Source organism: Garra rufa, chromosome 4 (genome assembly GCF_049309525.1).
Source record: "Garra rufa chromosome 4, GarRuf1.0, whole genome shotgun sequence".
Lineage (NCBI taxonomy): Eukaryota > Metazoa > Chordata > Actinopteri > Cypriniformes > Cyprinidae > Garra > Garra rufa.
The window spans coordinates 49,996,699-50,015,465 of NC_133364.1; the positions used below are offsets into that span (position 1 = coordinate 49,996,699).

At 34.6% G+C, this 18,767-nt stretch overlaps 1 protein-coding gene across 1 annotated transcript in view; it reads left to right on the top strand.

The window, feature by feature from the left end:
* Window positions 1-15,310, top strand: part of LOC141332990 (uncharacterized) — a 28,299-nt gene extending 12,989 nt beyond the window's left edge. Inside the window, exons 11-15 of the mRNA XM_073837944.1 lie at window positions 3,137-3,271; window positions 7,417-7,639; window positions 13,813-13,862; window positions 14,200-14,225; window positions 15,232-15,310. Of these exons, the coding sequence (XP_073694045.1) occupies window positions 3,137-3,271; window positions 7,417-7,639; window positions 13,813-13,862; window positions 14,200-14,225; window positions 15,232-15,310 (513 nt within the window). The remainder of the gene's footprint in view (window positions 1-3,136; window positions 3,272-7,416; window positions 7,640-13,812; window positions 13,863-14,199; window positions 14,226-15,231) is intronic.
* The last annotated feature ends 3,457 nt before the right edge of the window (window positions 15,311-18,767 follow it).

Sequence of the window (18,767 nt, forward strand, 5' to 3'; positions counted from 1 at the left end):
AGACATTATAATTACGCTTTGAATAAATTTATTATATATAATTGATATATTTTAATTAATTAATAAGTGTATTATAATGAATAAAAATGTATGGGCAATACATTATAAAAACGTTGTCACGAAACGTGTAGGAAAGCAAAAAATAACGTCTTCAATAAAAAGTCTTCAATAAATCCTCAGGCAGAGTAACAATAGACAGGAATGGCGGGAGAAGACGCGCACACAACGAAGGAACATAGGTGTAACGCTTGTAGCCGGACAAAGAAACAAGGAAATCAAACAAACTTATAAAGGGGAGATAATTACAACAACAGGTGGAGGGGATCACACTAATGAGCAGGAAGACCAAAAAAGGGCATGGGAGAAACCAAACAGACAGTCCAATGGGGGAAACACTGGGAAAAACCAAGACAAACAGTCCAAGGGCGTGACATACACTTTGTATACATTTATCATATATTATTCATGTATTTTAAATAATCAACAAGTGTATTTTTTTTTTGTAATAAAAATATGTGGGAAATACATTATAAATACGCCTTGCATACATTTGTTATATATTTATGTATTTTAAATAATCAACAAGTGTATTTTTTATTGATAAAAATATCTGGGCAATACATTATAAATACGCTTTGTATACATTTGTTATATATTATTCATGTATTTTAAATAATCAGTAAGTTTATTTTTTATGTATAATTAGTATATTTAAAGGTTTATGAAATATGTTTCAATCCTATTAGAAGTGGTAACAAAATACATTTTTTGGAAATGCTGAGATAGTATGTTAAAAGCACATTTTAGTTCATCTTCATGGTGTCTCAAAATAGCACAGTTGAGTACACTTAGATGATCTTAAGTTTATCTTAACATATACTTAAGAATAACTTTTAGTATATAGAGTACAAAATTAGTGGCCGAAAATAGAGCACTTTAAGTACATTAGGGAAGTGCACTAAGTGTACTTAAATTGTATTTTAGCACACTTTTTTCACACTTTGTATATTCTTTTAATATATTATTGCTATACTTTAAATTAGTCATAAATATATTTATAAATGTTTAAAAGTAGGGTTCAAGTGTATTTCTAGTTGTAACTAAATATATTTTTTTAAATACAGATATAGTATGTTAAAAGCACATTTTAGTTCAATTTCATGGTGTCTCAAAATAGCACAGTTGAGTACACTTAGATGGTATTAAGTTTATCTTAACATATACTTAATACTATTTTTTAGTACAATAAGTACAAAATTAGTGTGCGAAAATAGAGCACTTTAAGTACATTAGGGAAGTGCACTAAGTGTACTTAAATTGAATTTTAGCACACTTTTTTCACACTTTGTATATTCTTTTAATATATTATTGCTATACTTTAAATTAGTCATAAATATATTTATAAATGTTCAAAAGTAGGGTTCAAGTGTATTTCTAGTTGTAACTAAATATATTTTTTTAAATACAGATATAGTATGTTAAAAGCACATTTTAGTTCAATTTCATGGTGTCTCAAAATAGCACAGTTGAGTACACTTAGATGGTATTAAGTTTATCTTAACATATACTTAATACTATTTTTTAGTACAATAAGTACAAAATTAGTGTGCGAAAATAGAGTACTTTTAGTACATTACTGAAAAGTGTACTAAGTATACTTAAATAAAGTGTATTTTAGTGCACTTTTTTTTAACCTGGGAGAATTACCACACTCAAAATCAGTTTAAGTGTTAGTGCTAATAATGCATTCATATTAAGTGTACTTAAGTACAACTTTTGGGAAAATGTACTTCTACTACAATACATTACTAATAGATTTTTAATAAAATAAATTTAATGTAAACTTAAAATTACCACACTCAAAATCAATTTAAGTGTTAGTGATAATAATGCATTCATATTAAGTGTACTTAAGTACAACTTTTGGGAAAATGTACTTCTACTACAGTACATTACTAATAGATTTTTAATAAAATCAATTTAATGTAAACTTAAAATTACCACACTCAAAATCAATTTAAGTGTTAGTGATAATAATGCATTCATATTAAGTGTACTTAAGTACAACTTTTGGGAAAATGTACTTCTACTACAATACATTACTAATAGATTTTTAATAAAATAAATTTAATGTAAACTTAAAATTACCACACTCAAAATCAATTTAAGTGTTAGTGATAATAATGCATTCATATTAAGTGTACTTAAGTACAACTTTTGGGAAAATGTACTTCTACTACAGTACATTACTAATAGATTTTTAATAAAATCAATTTAATGTAAACTTAAAATTACCACACTCAAAATCAATTTAAGTGTTAGTGATAATAATGCATTCACATTAAGTGTACTTAAGTACAACTTTTGGGAAAATGTACTTCTACTACAGTACATTATTAATAGATTTTTAATAAAATCAATTTAATGTAAACTTAAAATTACCACACTCAAAATCAATTTAAGTGTTAGTGATTATAATGCATTCACATTAAGTGTACTTAAGTACAACTTTTGAGAAAATGTACTTCTACTACAATACATTACTAATAGATTTTTAATAAAATCAATTTAATGTAAACTTAAAATTACCACACTCAAAATCAATTTAAGTGTTAGTGATAATAATGCATTCATATTAAGTGTACTTAAGTACAACTTTTGGGAAAATGTACTTCTACTACAATACATTACTAATAGATTTTTTATATATTAACTTATTTTAAACTCAAGATTAGTATGTAAACAGTGTACTAAAAATCAACTAATGTTTAAAGCATTTAAAGCACACTTTTGAAAAACACACTAATAAAACTCTTTTGGATGTTTTTTCTGTAGTGTACTTTATTGTAGTACACTAAAAAATTATTTAAGTATTACTGGTATTTAGTATACTTTTGTCAAGTGTACTAAAGTCCTACTGAAGTATAAACATACTTTTAATTAGTAAATTTATAGTGTATAACCATCAAACTTTTATTTAACACAAAAAAAAACAATGTACTAAAAATGTATTTGCGGGTATTTAAGTGTATTTTAATTGCATTTAAGTATATTTTTTTTTCACCTGGGAGGTCTTGAGCGTCACATGAAAATTCATACTGGAGAAAAACCATTCACTTGTGATCGATGTGGGAAGAGTTTTACACACTCATCAAGCTTTAAGGAGCACATAAACATCCACACTAGAGAGAAGCAGTACACATGTGATCAATGTGGTAAAGTGTATTTAGCGGCTTCAAGTCTGAGGAAACACTTGAAAGTTCATACAAAGGTGAAGCCACATTCATGCCATTTGTGTGGTAAGAGTTTTTGGCATCTACAAAGTTTGCAAGTATATGAGAATATAAATACTGGTGTGAGAGAATGCATGTGTTCCAAGTGTGAAAAGATTTCTACTTCAGTAACTTATTTAAAACTGCATATGAGGATCCACACTTATGAGTGTTCACATTGTAACAAGAGATTCAGTACATCAGGAGACCTGAAAATACATGAGAGGATCCACACTGGAGAGAAATCTTATGAGTGTTCACACTGCAACAAGAGTTTTAGTCAGTCAGTACATTTGAAAACACATGAGATGATCCACACTGGAGAGAAACCTTATAAGTGTTCACACTGCAACAAGAGTTTTAGTCAGCCGATACATTTGAAAACACATGAGATGATCCACACTGGAGAGAAACCTTATAAGTGTTCACACTGCAACAAGAGTTTTAGTCAGCCGATACATTTGAAAACACATGAGATGATCCACACTGGAGAGAAACCTTTCAAGTGTTCACACTGCAACAAGAGTTTTAGTCAGTCAGTACATTTGAAAACACATGAGATGATTCACACTGGATAGAAAAGTTATTAAGTTTCACACTGCAACAAGACATTTTACCGTTATCTGAAAATACACTAAAGGATCCACACTGGAGAGAAACCTTATGAGTGTTCACACTGCAACAAGAGATTTAGTCGATCAGCATCTCTGAAAACACAAGATGTTTTTTGTGTATATCTCTGGCAGATTTACACATGGCTGGTCTGGCATGTATATGTATACACATCCCTACTTGTAAATTAGTAGGAGAGAGATCAATCTCTTAAGTATTCACTTTTACTTTTAATAGTTAATGATAGTTTTGCCTTTAGTCGTTATTAAATGTTACCTTTTTATTAATACATTATCTTTACTTGTTATATTTTATTAACAACATTTGTGTTCAATAAATTGTATTTGCATAAGAAAAAATAATTTTAGCTTTAATAGTAGAAAGCCATGATGTTTTGGGCCTTGTTTAAATATCTAAATAAAGCTTTTAAATGGAATTGAATTAAAAGCCTTTATTGTCTTTGTATTTTTCTGCATACAGTGAAATTAGGACCATTATTCCTGACTGGTGTACCACAGAAAATGTAGAATAGGGACTACAGACTGTACAGTATCATTATAAAAGTATATACTACAACCAACAATATTTATAATAATAATTTTGCACATTGAGGTTTATATATAAGCCTATATAAAGAGCTGAATATGGGGGAGACGCAGGAGGGGGAATTTCAAGGGGGTACAGCGTTTCAGTTCCAACTGGATATAGGCATGACATTCTGGCTAATGCCAGAGGGGCTGGACTATTTTCTTTAATGTGGGCCGGTCAGATATATATATCGTGTGTGTGTGTGTGTGTATGTGTGTGTATACATACATAGTTTTTACATGCCAACAGCATGATGGGTTTTTTAGCGCTTGCATGATGTGTTTTTTCCATGGGCCGCTGTACAAAGTGGGTTGGCCCATTGTGTACAGGTCCTTCTCAAAAAATTAGCATTATTTTCATTATTTTCTGTAATGTACTGATAAACATTAGACTTTCATATATTTTAGATTCATTACACACAACTGAAGTAGTTCAAGCCTTTTATTGTTTTAATATTGATGATTTTGGCATACAGCTCATGAAAACCCAAAATTCCTATCTCAAAAAATTTGCATATCATGAAAAGGTTCTCTAAACGAGCTATTAACCTAATCATCTGAATCAACTAATTAACTCTAAACACCTGCAATAGATTCCTGAGGCTTTTAAAAACTCCCAGCCTGGTTCATTACTCAAAACCGCAATCATGGGTAAGACTGCCGACCTGACTGCTGTCCAGAAGGCCATCATTGACACCCTCAAGCAAGAGGGTAAGACACAGAAAGAAATTTCTGAACGAATAGGCTGTTCCCAGAGTGCTGTATCAAGGCACCTCAGTGGGAAGTCTGTGGGAAGGAAAAAGTGTGGCAGAAAACGCTGCACAACGAGAAGAGGTGACCGGACCCTGAGGAAGATTGTGGAGAAGGACCGATTCCAGACCTTGGGGGACCTGCGGAAGCAGTGGACTGAGTCTGGAGTAGAAACATCCAGAGCCACCGTGTACAGGCGCCAGGTCAAGCCACTTTTGAACCAGAAACAGCGGCAGAAGCGCCTGACCTGGGCTACAGAGAAGCAGCACTGGACTGTTGCTCAGTGGTCCAAAGTACTTTTTTCGGATGAAAGCAAATTTTGCATGTTATTCGGAAGTCAAGGTGCCAGAGTCTGGAGGAAGACTGGGGAGAGGGAAATGCCAAAATGCCTGAAGTCCAGTGTCAAGTACCCACAGTCAGTGATGGTTTGGGGTGCCATGTCAGCTGCTGGTGTTGGTCCACTGTGTTTTATCAAGGGCAAGGTCAATGCAGCTAGCTATCAGGAGATTTTGGAGCACTTCATGCTTCCATCTGCTTAAAAGCTTTATGGAGATGAGGATTTCATTTTTCAGCACGACCTGGCACCTGCTCACAGTGCCAAAACCAATGGTAAATGGTTTACTGACCATGATATTACTGTGCTCAATTGGCCTGCCAACTCTCCTGACCTGAACCCCATAGAGAATCTGTGGGATATTGTGAAGAGAAAGTTGAGAGACGCAAGACCCAACACTCTGGATGAGCTTAAGGCCGCTATCAAAGCATCCTGGGCCTCCATAACACCTCAGCAGTGCCACAGGCTGATTGCCTCCATGCCACGCCGCACTGAAGCAGTCATTTATGCAAAAGGATTCTCGACCAAGTATTGAGTGCATAACTGAACATAATTATTTGAAGGTTGACTTTTTTTTGTATTAAAAACACTTTTCTTTTATTGGTCGGATGAAATATGCAAATTTTTTGAGATAGGAATTTGGGGTTTTCATGAGCTGTATGCCAAAATCATCAATATTAAAACAATATAAGGCTTGAACTACTTGAGTAATGAATCTAAAATATAGGAAAGTCTAATGTTTATCAGTACATTACAGAAAATAATGAACTTTATCACACTGTGCTAATTTTTTGAGAAGGACCTGTATTCCCCTTTCAGAATCTTAAAAATGTTCCCTTGTCAAAACAATCCTAAAGAATTTCAACAAGAATCCAATACAGGGCTCCTACAATGATATAAATTCTAATTCAATTTTTAAATCAATGTGTTTTGTCCATGGTACACTTTACCATACCAACTAGCTATATTGTATTGGACTGAGCTTAATGCATGAACATGAAAGGAATAATATGGACTATGGACAATGTGTTTGCTCTGTCTACAATTTAAAAACTTCACATTTGTATATCATGAATTGAAGGGAGAGCTAACAGGAAGCAAAATAAAGGACACTGTTAGCATTTTAACATCAGTGAATGGGTTTAATTTGCACACATCAGTTACTTGCTAACTTCTAACACTAACATTTGCAGCTTTGTGGAAGGCTGTAATAATCACATTTTGGAACCATTCCTAAAGGATTGTATTAGAGGACAAGTCATAAATGCTGCATGATCATTTCTACAGTGGTTTAATGGGTTCCGATTTCATCTTGAATTTTGAAGAATTCATTGCATCTATTACTAACCAATAGTTTCTGTGGTTTACGTTGTAGCACTTTGTGGTTTTGCGCTCTTGGAAGATAAAAGACTACCGATGAGACCAATCTGAACTGTTGTATATACTGTACAGTTGGGATGATGAGAGACTACACACATACACATTCACACACACACACACACACACACACACACACACACACACACACACACACACACACACACACACAAACTATTATACATAAACGTTTATATAAAATATAAAACCTCTTAAAAATATTACGCTGTTCAACGCTCAACTATTATTCCTGTTCTAAAGAAATCCAAGATAACAGGACTTAACGACTACAGACCTGTGGTGCTAACATCTGTTGTCATGAAGTTGTTTGAAAAACTGGTTCTGGCTTATCTGAAGGACATCACCGGACCCTTACTGGACCCCCTGCAGTTTGCTTATCGAGCAAACCGGTCAGTGGATGATGCAGTGAACAAACCGGTCAGTGGATGATGCAGTGAACATTGGCTTGTACTTCATCTTGCAGCCTCTGGACAGACCAGGGACTTATGTGAGGATCCTGTTTGTGGACTTCAGTTCGGCCTTCAACACCATCATTCCTCCACTCCTACACACAGAACTAAACCAACTTTATGTTCCTAGCCCTATCTGTCAATGGATCACCAGCTTTCGGACAGTTAGGCAACAGCTGGTGAGACTGGGGAAATTCACATCAAGCAGCCGCACCACCAACACCGGCGCCCCTCAAGGTTGTGTTCTCTCCCCACTGCTCTTCTCCCTCTACACCAACGACAGCACCTCTAAAGACCCCTCTGCCAAGCTCCTGAAGTTTGCAGACGACACCACGGTTATCGGCCTCATTTAGGACGGTGACGAGTCTGCCTACAGGCAGGAGGTAAAAGAGCTGGCTGTCTGGTGCAGTCACAACAACCTGGAGCTAAACAAGCTCAAAACTGTAGAGATGATAGTGGACTTCAGGAGGAACCCCCCCTGCACTTTCCTCACTCACCATCATGGACAGCACTGTGGCTACAGTGGAGACATTCAAGTTGTTCATTCAATGTTTCATGTCCCATGACCTGAAGTGGGACACTCACATCGACTTCATTGTAAAAAAGGCCCAACAAAGGTTGTACTTCCTTCGCCAGCTGAAGAAGTTCAACCTTCCACAGGAGTTGCTGAGACAGTTCTACTCAGCCATCATCGAGTCTGTTCTGTGCACATCAATAACTGTCTGGTTTGGCTCAGCTACAAAATCAGACATCAGAAGATTGCAGAGAATAGTTCGGTCTGCTGAGAGGATTATTGGTGCTCCCCTGTCCACCCTTCAAGAACTGTACACATCCAGAGTGAGGAAAAGAGCTCAGAAAATCACTTTGGACCCCTCACATCCAAGTCATCCCCTCTTTGAACTCTTACCATCCAGCCGGCGCTACAGAGCTCCAAAGATCAGGACTACCAGACCGTGAACAGTTTTTCCCCCAGGCAATCCACCTTATGAACAGTTAAAATGTTCCTCCCATTGTGCAAAAATGTGTGAAATAATCTGACTTTATCTACTGCTACAACCTCCATCCTAACACATCCCTGTATTCCATCCTGTCACCTATAGCACAACTGTACATACATATTTATTGTCAATTTTTTTTACCAATTATCATTATTATTTTCTATTTTTATTTTTGGTCTATTTATGCTTACATATGTGTATTTTTCTTATTCTCTTATTTTTATTGTCTGTGCGTCTCTGTGTACTGGAAGCTAATAACACTGAAACAAATTCCTTGTATGCGCAAGCATACTTGGCAATAAAGCTCTTTCTGATTCTGATTCTTAAAAATATTATGCCGTTATTAATATTACCTATGTACATACTGCCCATTTGAATTTAAGTTATCTGAAAACAGAGCTAATTTAAAAAGTAAAATAAAAAAACAGACCCATATAGTACATACACAAAGAATATTTACTTAAAAGGAAGACTCCAGTCAAAAATTAAAAAGACTCATGACTCTTTTCCCCCAGATAAACAGAAGTGCTTGACAACAAACATGTTGACTACTGTTCCTGACCGGAAACAACATACAATTCTAATTTCAACATTAGCCTATTTCCTCTTTGGACATTGTTCTTTAAATAAAATAAGTATCAGCTGTACACAAAGTGACCAATATTTGGTTTTCGACATCTGAAAATGGGTAAAATTCAACAATCTGGACATGCAGCCGCATTGAGTTCCCCATATCTCTGAAACTGATTAATGAAAAGCCTTGAAAATTAAGATTCCAAAAGAGGGACTAATTCTTTAAGGTCCAAACCAGATTTTGCAAGTCTGAATATCACAGCATCAAGATGCTTATCCCAGTCTCTTGTGGGTTCCTTTACAAGATTGCAAAGGGCTCTGTTTAACATGAATGACATGTATGATTTTATATAGAGCATATACATTATAACTGTGTACAGTTAAACATGTAAAATATACTGTGTTTGTTCAGTCAAATTAAAACCGATGGGTAAAATAACAATAATGTGTCAGCCAATCGGAGTGAGAGGCGGAAATAAAGGAAGAAAAAGAATCTACGGTGCATGAAATGAAGCTGCACCGTGTGTTATCAACATTTACATTGTATAACATTTGTAAGCTACCTTTAAATCATGTTTGATTTACTTATAGTAAATAATTATAATACTTATACTAAACAACTTAAGGGTTAACTTTTAGGGAGTGGCTGCACTGTTATTATTGAATGCTTATGAAATAATATATCACCATTAGTAACATAAGTCAATCTATTTATTTTACAGACAGAGCATGAAGAGACTGGACCTAGTTTGGCTCCAGCACACCCTCATATTCTCACTGATTAAGCTTAAAATATAAATAGACTGAGTTCCCAGTACAAGCTTAAATGTAAATCAGAACTAATCATTTGTTGTCGTTGTTTTCTTTTCAAGTTTTTACCATATCATTACCATAATGTAACATTTTAAGTGTGCAGTTTATATAATTAATTTTTGTAAAAATTCATGTTATTGGGATGGTTGTACCTTGTGTTAATAAAAAATTAAGTTAAAAGCATGGTTCAGGGACATTATTCTATCCATAAATTAACATTAAAGAATGTGGACATTTTAATTCTTTTGGAAGGTTTCCAAATAAATGTTCTTTGAACGTTGTATTAATAATAAAACTGAGTAGAAGGAACGTTATAGGAACATTATGACAACCTTAAGATAATGTTGTCCTAACATTAAAAAACTGGACAATTTAAAGTTTTTAGAACATTACAAATCAACATTCTTTGAACGTTGTATTTATAGTGAAACTGAGATGGAAAGAATGTTGCAGGAATGTTATGGTAACCTTAAGATAACGTACCAGCAACTTTAAACAAACTGGACATTTCCACATTTCTAGAACATTTCAAAGCACGTTCCCACAACCAAAACAGAACGTTTGGAAAACTACTAAACTAAATAACTTTGTAAGTTGGGAAGCTCTTAACTCAACTTTTTACAGAAAGTATGATGAAGAAATTGAGGAGTATCCTAGCAGAAACTGTCCTTGTGGCAAATACAAATTATTTTGGATGTCCTTCATTCCAAATTCTTAACTCTGCAAGTAACTGACAAAATGCATGCAGGTTGACATGAACATTTTTTTCTTACGTGAATTTGTCTGTATATAGAACCTTTTTTTTGTATTTATAGGGTTCTCCGAAATTAAAGTAAATTTAGTGGTAAATGGAAACTGTGACAAATCTATTTTTTGTGTCCTCATTTGCCCCAATAGCAAAATAAAAATAAAATCCCTGACAGTGTTTCAATGACTTTCCAAAAGAGAAATAAATAAACAAACAACAACAAAAACTTTGATTGATTAAGATTAAGATTGATTACTATAGTCAAAAGAGTGATAGATCAAATTTGCCATCACACTCTCTTTGTAACAGTTACAGCAGCATTAACTAGTTAATGTGAATTTAATGGTATAAACATATAAACAGAAAGCATAGTGTTATAAATGCACATTTAAAAAAATAGAGAATAATATAAATAGACTTATGATGTTAATAACTTAAAAATGCATCATCATATGGGTGCGAAATTCTATTCTATTTACAACATTTCTATGATGTGTTTGTGATTCTAGAGAGCAGTGCACCAATGGGACTTTTATTTTGGTCTGGTGTGACGTCATAAAGCTGCGCTGCGCTCCTCATCTGTTGTGATTCACGTGAAGGTTTGTGGCTTTTAAAGTTTTTAAATCAATGCAAATTAAAGCATTTACATGCTATGTAAAATAAATGAACGTATCATTGTTAAATATAAAGTTGTAATGCTTTATTTAGTGTTAAATAAAGTAGTCTTAAAACGTTATCCTTTAAAGGTCCCATATCGTACACATTTCTGGAGGTTTATTTTATTTGTTGATGTCCTTAAGAATATATATTTGCGGTATAAGTGCCAAAATCCATCTCAATATATTTTTACAGCTCCTTTTTTAGGAGCTCTGTCAAAAACAGGTCGATTTTGGCCCATCTAATTAATATTCATGAGCCTCTCTTCTGATTGGCCTGTTGTTTTCTGAGTGACGCACAGCCAGGCCAATCACAGGTAACTACGGTCATGTATGCTGTAAGCGAGCTCAGAGCAATAGAGAGAGCTGATACTCAACAGGATATTTTAGAATGATCATTAATGTTTTTTCTTTTACAAACACCGAATGCAGTAGGCTACATAACTGTTGCTTTAGTAAAGCCCCTTTCACAATGCGCGCTGATTCTGGAAAATTACGGGAACTGTGTGAACCAAAGCCAGAACCTAAAGGCAGTGTTGTAGTAATGATGCACGTTATCAAGCGACTCTTCACAACGAAAAATAATGTTACGTGCAAAGTGGAATGAAGCAGCGATCATCAGGCAGAGCCAGCTCCTCACTATCAGCGCTGAAGCACAGTTTGTTCAGGTTAGTTTCAGTTTTGTGAAACGTACGCGTCGCATTACATCTCACATCCAAACGTCACATGTCTTTATGGTTTGTGTGTAAAGCACGCACAGATCCCGGAAAACAACTGTGAATGAACCAAATTAAACAATTCCGGAACAAATCGTGGGACACATTATCCGTGTATTTACCGGAATCGCTGTGTGAAAGAGGCTGAAGTTGACGTGCCGCTGGTCTCTTACATTAACGTTGTTCTGAAGCCTGTGTAATGATCGTAGCTTGACATCTATCGACTGAACAGGGTTTTCTCCACTTGTTTTCCTGTTGTTGTTGCTCAATGGAATGGATGCGTTGTTGTCTGGGGGTTTGACAAAAGGAGGGTGGGACGTTGGTTTGTGACTGAAGGCGGTGACTTGAGTCGATCGGACGTCACATCGTTACGGAAGTCACAGCTGCTCGTGAAAATGAACAGCTACTTTAAGCAGGCTGTGTGCAGTTTACTGTGGATTGACTGTTTTGAAACTCATATGGTAGTTAGATAGCCCCTAGACCTTAGTTATCATGAAAAAAGCCAGGAAATTTTGATTTTGACGATATGGGACCTTTAATAACAGAGAAGGTACGTCTATTTCATGAATCAATCGTGTGATGATAAGAAGTGACGAGAAAGACTCAGAATCCGATTTGAATCAAATCATTTGTGAAATGATTCAGTGATTCGATTCAGCGGCACGCGGACTACAACGACAACAACAAACGAGTGAAATCACAACCGAGAATGATTTCATGGAAGTATAATTTATACTTCCATGAAATCATCCTCGGTTGTGATTTCACTCGTTTGTTATAAACAAATAATTGAATACCAAATATAAACAAAAATAGCCTACCTAAATATGAACCTTCTGTGTAATTTGTTTATATTTTATACATTTTATTTATAAGTCTATTAACTCTCTGAATGTCTTACTAGTGCACTGACTACTGAACAATGAGCTGATTGAGACGCACCCAGAGATTTAGTTTGCTTTGATTGTTCTTTCTATTAATTATTCTCATCTTAAACAGGACAAAGTGTACAAACACACAGAAAAACAACTGGAGAATCGACAGAGATCCACGTGACACACCATTATAAAGATGGTGTTTATTAAAGAGGAGAGTGAAGACATGAAGATTGAAGAAACATTCATCAAACATGAAGATACTGAGGAACAAACAAAGATGGCATTCATCAAAAAGGAGAACGAAGACATAAACATTGAAGAAACTTTCAAAGTCAAACATGAAGATGCTGAGGAACAAACAAAGATGGCATTCATCAAAAAGGAGAACGAAGACATAAACATTGAAGAAACTTTCGAAGTCAAACATGAAGATGCTGAGGAACAAACAGGTTTGTTTTTATTCTCAAAGCTGAAATGAATGATATTTATGAATAATGCCACACAGGTGTAGAAATGTTTTGACATTTGACAGAAGTGTTGAGATCACATACTAATGCTGCCTTCAAGTGCAGCTCAGCAATTCCAGCGTTATGGACGTGACATTCAAGGTCAAAACCTGAAATATAAATCCTCGTAAATTTTATTCTTTACCAATATATTGAACCATCTCTTTATATTTTTGAAACCCCTTAAAATAGAGTCCAGACATCAGAAAAGTTTCAGTCTAAAACCCTGTTTTATATTTTAAATGAGGGAAATACACATACGTTACGGACGTGACAAAAAAAGACTCGAGTTTCTGGGAGACAACCCAGACAGCACACATACGTCGGGCCGACGTCGGCCCGTGAACAGAACGTCGGCCTCATAAACTCTAGATCTAAAAAGGATCGGCCAGGCGTAGGCGGGTGTAATTCAGTCACTGCTCTATTTTGCCAGCTCATCAAACATCGGCTCTGAGTCGGCTCACGACAGAAGGCCGATGCCGCACTTTTCTGTTTGAATTTGTACGGTTATTCGTCTCTTAGCAACCCACCTGAAAGATGGCTACACCTCCGGCGACATCCGTGGCTTTCAGGTAAGTTTTCACTTGAGTTAAATTGGAAAAAATATATTATTTTTTTAATTCCGTGACACTTTATAACTAATAAGGCGCTTGGTGCACTGTAGTACAGGTAAAAAGACTTTGCCTTGAGCCCAACTTGAGAATTGGGCTCATTTCCAAATAACTTTTACTTGTTAAGCTAACGTTAACGGATTACTGTGTTTCCAGTAGTTTTTCTGAGGGGACGAGCTAACGTTAGACGCTGAGCAGCAAAAAGCTTAGTTCAGAGTTTGTTTTTAGTTTTTATTTCAATAGTGTTACACTGCTTTGTCCTAACTAACGTTTTTCATCGTGTTTTTCACTGTTTCAGGCTGCCAGAAAGTCTCCGTCTTTACGGTGAGCCATGCTAACGTTATTGTTGCGGTTCCTTTTTAAACTAAAAATCTGTTTTAAATTCATGATTGGATAATGATTAAATGAAACTAGATTAATAATGTAATGCTTCAATTCTAGATGTTTACTTTTGTAAATACTGCGTGACTTTGACGTATTTTAATATGTTGAATATCTAAGTTTACGCTGGAGAGGTTGCCATGGAAACGGGGCGGCAGCAAGACACCTGACACTAAAACTCCGTCTCTCTGTGCTGTTGTCGTCGCTGCTTTTAGGTAGGTTTAGTGCTTAAAATCACACAAGTATTACATATAACTGTTCCTTACTTGTAATTGACTCGTTTCTGTTGAATATTTACTTCGTAGAAATGGTTTAATGTCTTCGAAAAAGTTCGTTAGCATCTCACAGATGAGGTATGCTAACTCTAGAGATTGAGCTCTTGTTTATGAAACTTTTTTTATTTTTATTTATTTATTTTTTTTGCTGACAGATTGTCTGTGGGTTATTAGAAGTAGGCTCATTTATTGAACCTAAATGGCTGAAAACAAGTGAAAATGCTTCTTGATCTTGTAAGGTAAACACATACTGACAAAATATGTTCTTTCAGGAGGACAGAAATAAAGCCTCCACAACAGAAGGGAAGCTCCAAGGTTTCAAAATGTCTGAATAGAGCTGCTGACAGAAGCAGGAAATACAGGTGAACCGAAGAAGCTCATAAAAATAACTTAATATGCATTTTTCACACAATATATTTAACCTATATAACCATGTGTCTGTTAAATTATTTTGCTAAATTAAATATTTATTTATTATAGTAATTTTAAGAAGCTTTTCACATCCAAATGTAACTACTTAACACTAAAAACATATTGTTATATAATTGTAGTATATTATGTATTCTTTTTTTCTGCATTGTACCTGTACTTTAACTTGTTTAACCTTCTAATAAACCAGCAACTGCATACTAAATATTGTGGTCTCTGTGACAAATTGCATGTTTTGTTCCTAGATTCTTCCACGATGATGGCCTGTGGCAGATCAGCAGACTCAGAGTGAACCTTCTTCTCCAAAGTGCTGTAAACCAATGATCTAGTAAGTAAAATATCAAACATACACTACTGTTTCGTAAGTTTTGGTATGGTAAAGTTTCTACTGCCCACCACAGCTTTGTGTATTTTGATAAATAATACAGTTAAGCAGTAATATTGTAAATTTAATATAATTTAAAATGATTGTTCTCTATTTTAATATAGTTAGAGAACTAATTTATTTCTGTGATGCAAAGCTACATTTTCAGTATCTTTACTCCGGTCTTCAGGGTCACATGATCCTTCAGAAATCATTAATCATGTGTTTGAGTTTAAGCAAGAGGATATTTTGATGAATAAAATTTTTTTTTTTTTTTTTTTTTTTTTTTTTCATTTACAGCATTTATTTAGTTTCCTTTAACTTTTGATAATTGATAATGACAAGACATTGATAATTAGAAATTAAAAATGTTTTTTCAGCAGCAAATCACCAAATTAGAATGATTTCTGAAGGATCATGTCACACTGAAGACTGGAGTAAAGATGCTGAAAATGCAGCTTTGATAAAAAGAAATTAAGTTCAATATATTCACAAAAATCTGTTAATTTGTAATAATATTTTACAATATTATTGTTTTTACTTCATTTTTGATCAAATAAATGCAGCCTTGGTGAGCAGAAGTGTCTTATTTCAAAGACGTAAACTTTTGAAAGGAAGTGCACATTACAGTTATGATGTACCTCCCACTTATAGGGCTAGTTCACCTAAAAATAAACATTCTGTCATTAATTACTCACGCTAATGTTGTTCCAAACCCGTAAGACCTCCTTTCATCTTCTGAACACAATTTAAGATATTTTTGATAAAATCCAAGAGCTTTCTGACCCTGCATAGACAGCAAGGGTACCACCAAGACAGAGACGGGTAGTAATGACATTGTTGACATTGTCCATGTGACATCTGTGGTTCAACTGTAGTTTTATGAAACTCTGAGAGTAATTTTGTGCATAAAAGAAACTAAATTGGTACTCTCGTAGCATCATAAAATGAAGGTTGAATCGCTGATGTCACATGGACTATTTTAATAATGCTTTTACTACCCTTCTGTGTCTTGACCGTGTCAGGGCCCTTGCTGTATATGCAGGGTCAGAAAGCTCTCAGATTTCATCCAAAACATCTTAATTGGTGTTTTTAAGATGAACAAAGGTCTTACAGTTTTGTAATGACATGAGAGTGAGGAATTAATGACAGAATTTTCATATTTTGGTGAACTAACCCTTAAAATTATACTGTGGCATATGTAGTCCATTCCGTGTCTGTTCCCTGAATACTGAGGGCACATAATATATTTACCAAGGGTTCTATAAAAATTCTTATTGTGATTAAACCAAATCACAATAAACACAAATACGGGCAACAGCAGCGATAGTATTTGGCCTCTAATGAGGTTACAAAACTCTGGACTATTGATAATAGTGAGAATGTATCAAAGTCCACTAAAGTATATAAGCACATTTTTTTGTATTTTATTCCTTAACTTTAAAATAGTCTTCCTGATAATGTCAAGGGGTCAGGTACAATCTTTTTGTTTAAATTAAATAAAAATACACATTTTTAGCCAAGCATTCACATAACACATCTCAAAACATTGCACTACAATTATATGTAATTTAAATAAATCATCCTTTGTCTGAAATAATATGAAAAGCTGCTATGCTAATCTTTCTCCTTTTGCTTTCCTGTTTCTTTCTCTGGATGCCCATCCCAAGGTTACCAGAGGTTACACCAGTTCAAGATCGAATCCAGCCTTACTTGTGAAGACTTCAGAAGACGGCAACACTCAAGTTTTCAGATGATGCCAGCTGTACATGGACATACAAAACTGTGAAATATTATCCTTATATTGCCTTTAAGGGTATACATTTTCAAGCCGCTTTGTATTATTGCAGTGTTTCTAATATCTGTAAATCTGTTTACCTATAAATCCCTTTACCTATAAATCCCTTTTTACTTATAAGCAACACTCTGCAGGATGACTCATAATGAAATGATGAATTTTGACAAAAACACTTTTGCATCAACAAAATGACAAAATACTGCGTTTTCCGTCATGCAGCAGAGTTTTGCTCATAAATAAACTGGGGATCTCAGAGAAATCTTTTACATATATTAACAACTTTGTAACATACAAAGTGGATTGAACATTGTTGACCTTACCCTTTAATAATGTTAAATGATTGTGTTTAACTGAACACTTCACTGGAGACTTTAGTAATGTTTTATCATAAAAGATTTTAAAATTTGTATCATAAAACATTTTAACTGCTGTAGTGTTTGCTCAGTTTTTATTTTGTGTTCATGTAGCTCTTGTAATATTGTACATTGGTTTTTGCCATGAAGATAGATTAGATTCTGATGTGGCAATGAAAATAGATAATTACCTTTATCTTTGAGATTCTGTCATATGGACATTTCTTTGTTGCTAAAAGATCTTTCCCAGTAAGTCTCAGTCACCTCTGGCTGATTAAAGTTTTTTTTTTTTTTTTTTTTTTTTACATTGTAACCTTGGAAAAATGCATTTTCTGTAAACCTACTTTGAAATGAGAAGTATTATGAAATGTGTATATAATTATAGAGCAGTTAACCATGGTTTTTCAATAGCAAAACTGTAGCAACTATAAGTGTAGTAAACAAGTTTTTTTTTTTTTTTTTTTTTTTTTTTGGTTCATAAGGTTTTGATGCCATGGTTCTACTATAGTTGAATTGTAGTAATACTAAAGTAAAACTGTGGTAAGCATGACTGTAGTAACCATAGTTTTTTAAAATCATAATAAATGTGGTTGCTATGGTTTTACTGCAAATACTATAGTAATGGTTAGTTTTGTACTTACTGTGGTTTTAATGCAACAGTCATTGTTAAACGGTTATTGTAGTAAAAATATTGATTTAGTTTTTACTATGGTTTTACTGCAAATGCTGTGGTTAATCTTTGAAAGAGTGAATGATTCTCATTTGTATGTCACTTTTGATACAAATATATCTGATAAATGTAAATGTATTTGTATGTTTAATGTCTGCCTTGAAAATGTTAATAAACAAGCAACCGTTATTGAGAGTGGTGTCGTGTGTATTGTTTTATTATAAACCAGCGGCTCCTGCCGCGGGTGGTACGTGAGAATAGGAATGAGCGAAACGCCGGTGAACCGCGCCCACGCCGAGCAGCCGGGATTTAAAGCTGCATCGGCCGAATGTCGGCCTGAGAGCATTTGCGATCAAATGCTGACATCGCGGCGACGTCTTGCCGATTAGCAAACGACCTCGGAGCGACATCGCGCCGATGGAATTTTGTAAGTCGGGACGACGTCGGCCCAACGTATGTGTGCTATCTGGGATATATATATATATATACACACACCCTTAGAATATATAGCCTATATATATACCCACTTAGAATAATTTTCTTCCCGACCCGACCGCTAAATTCACGCTAAATTTAATTCTCATTTCCAGAATTTC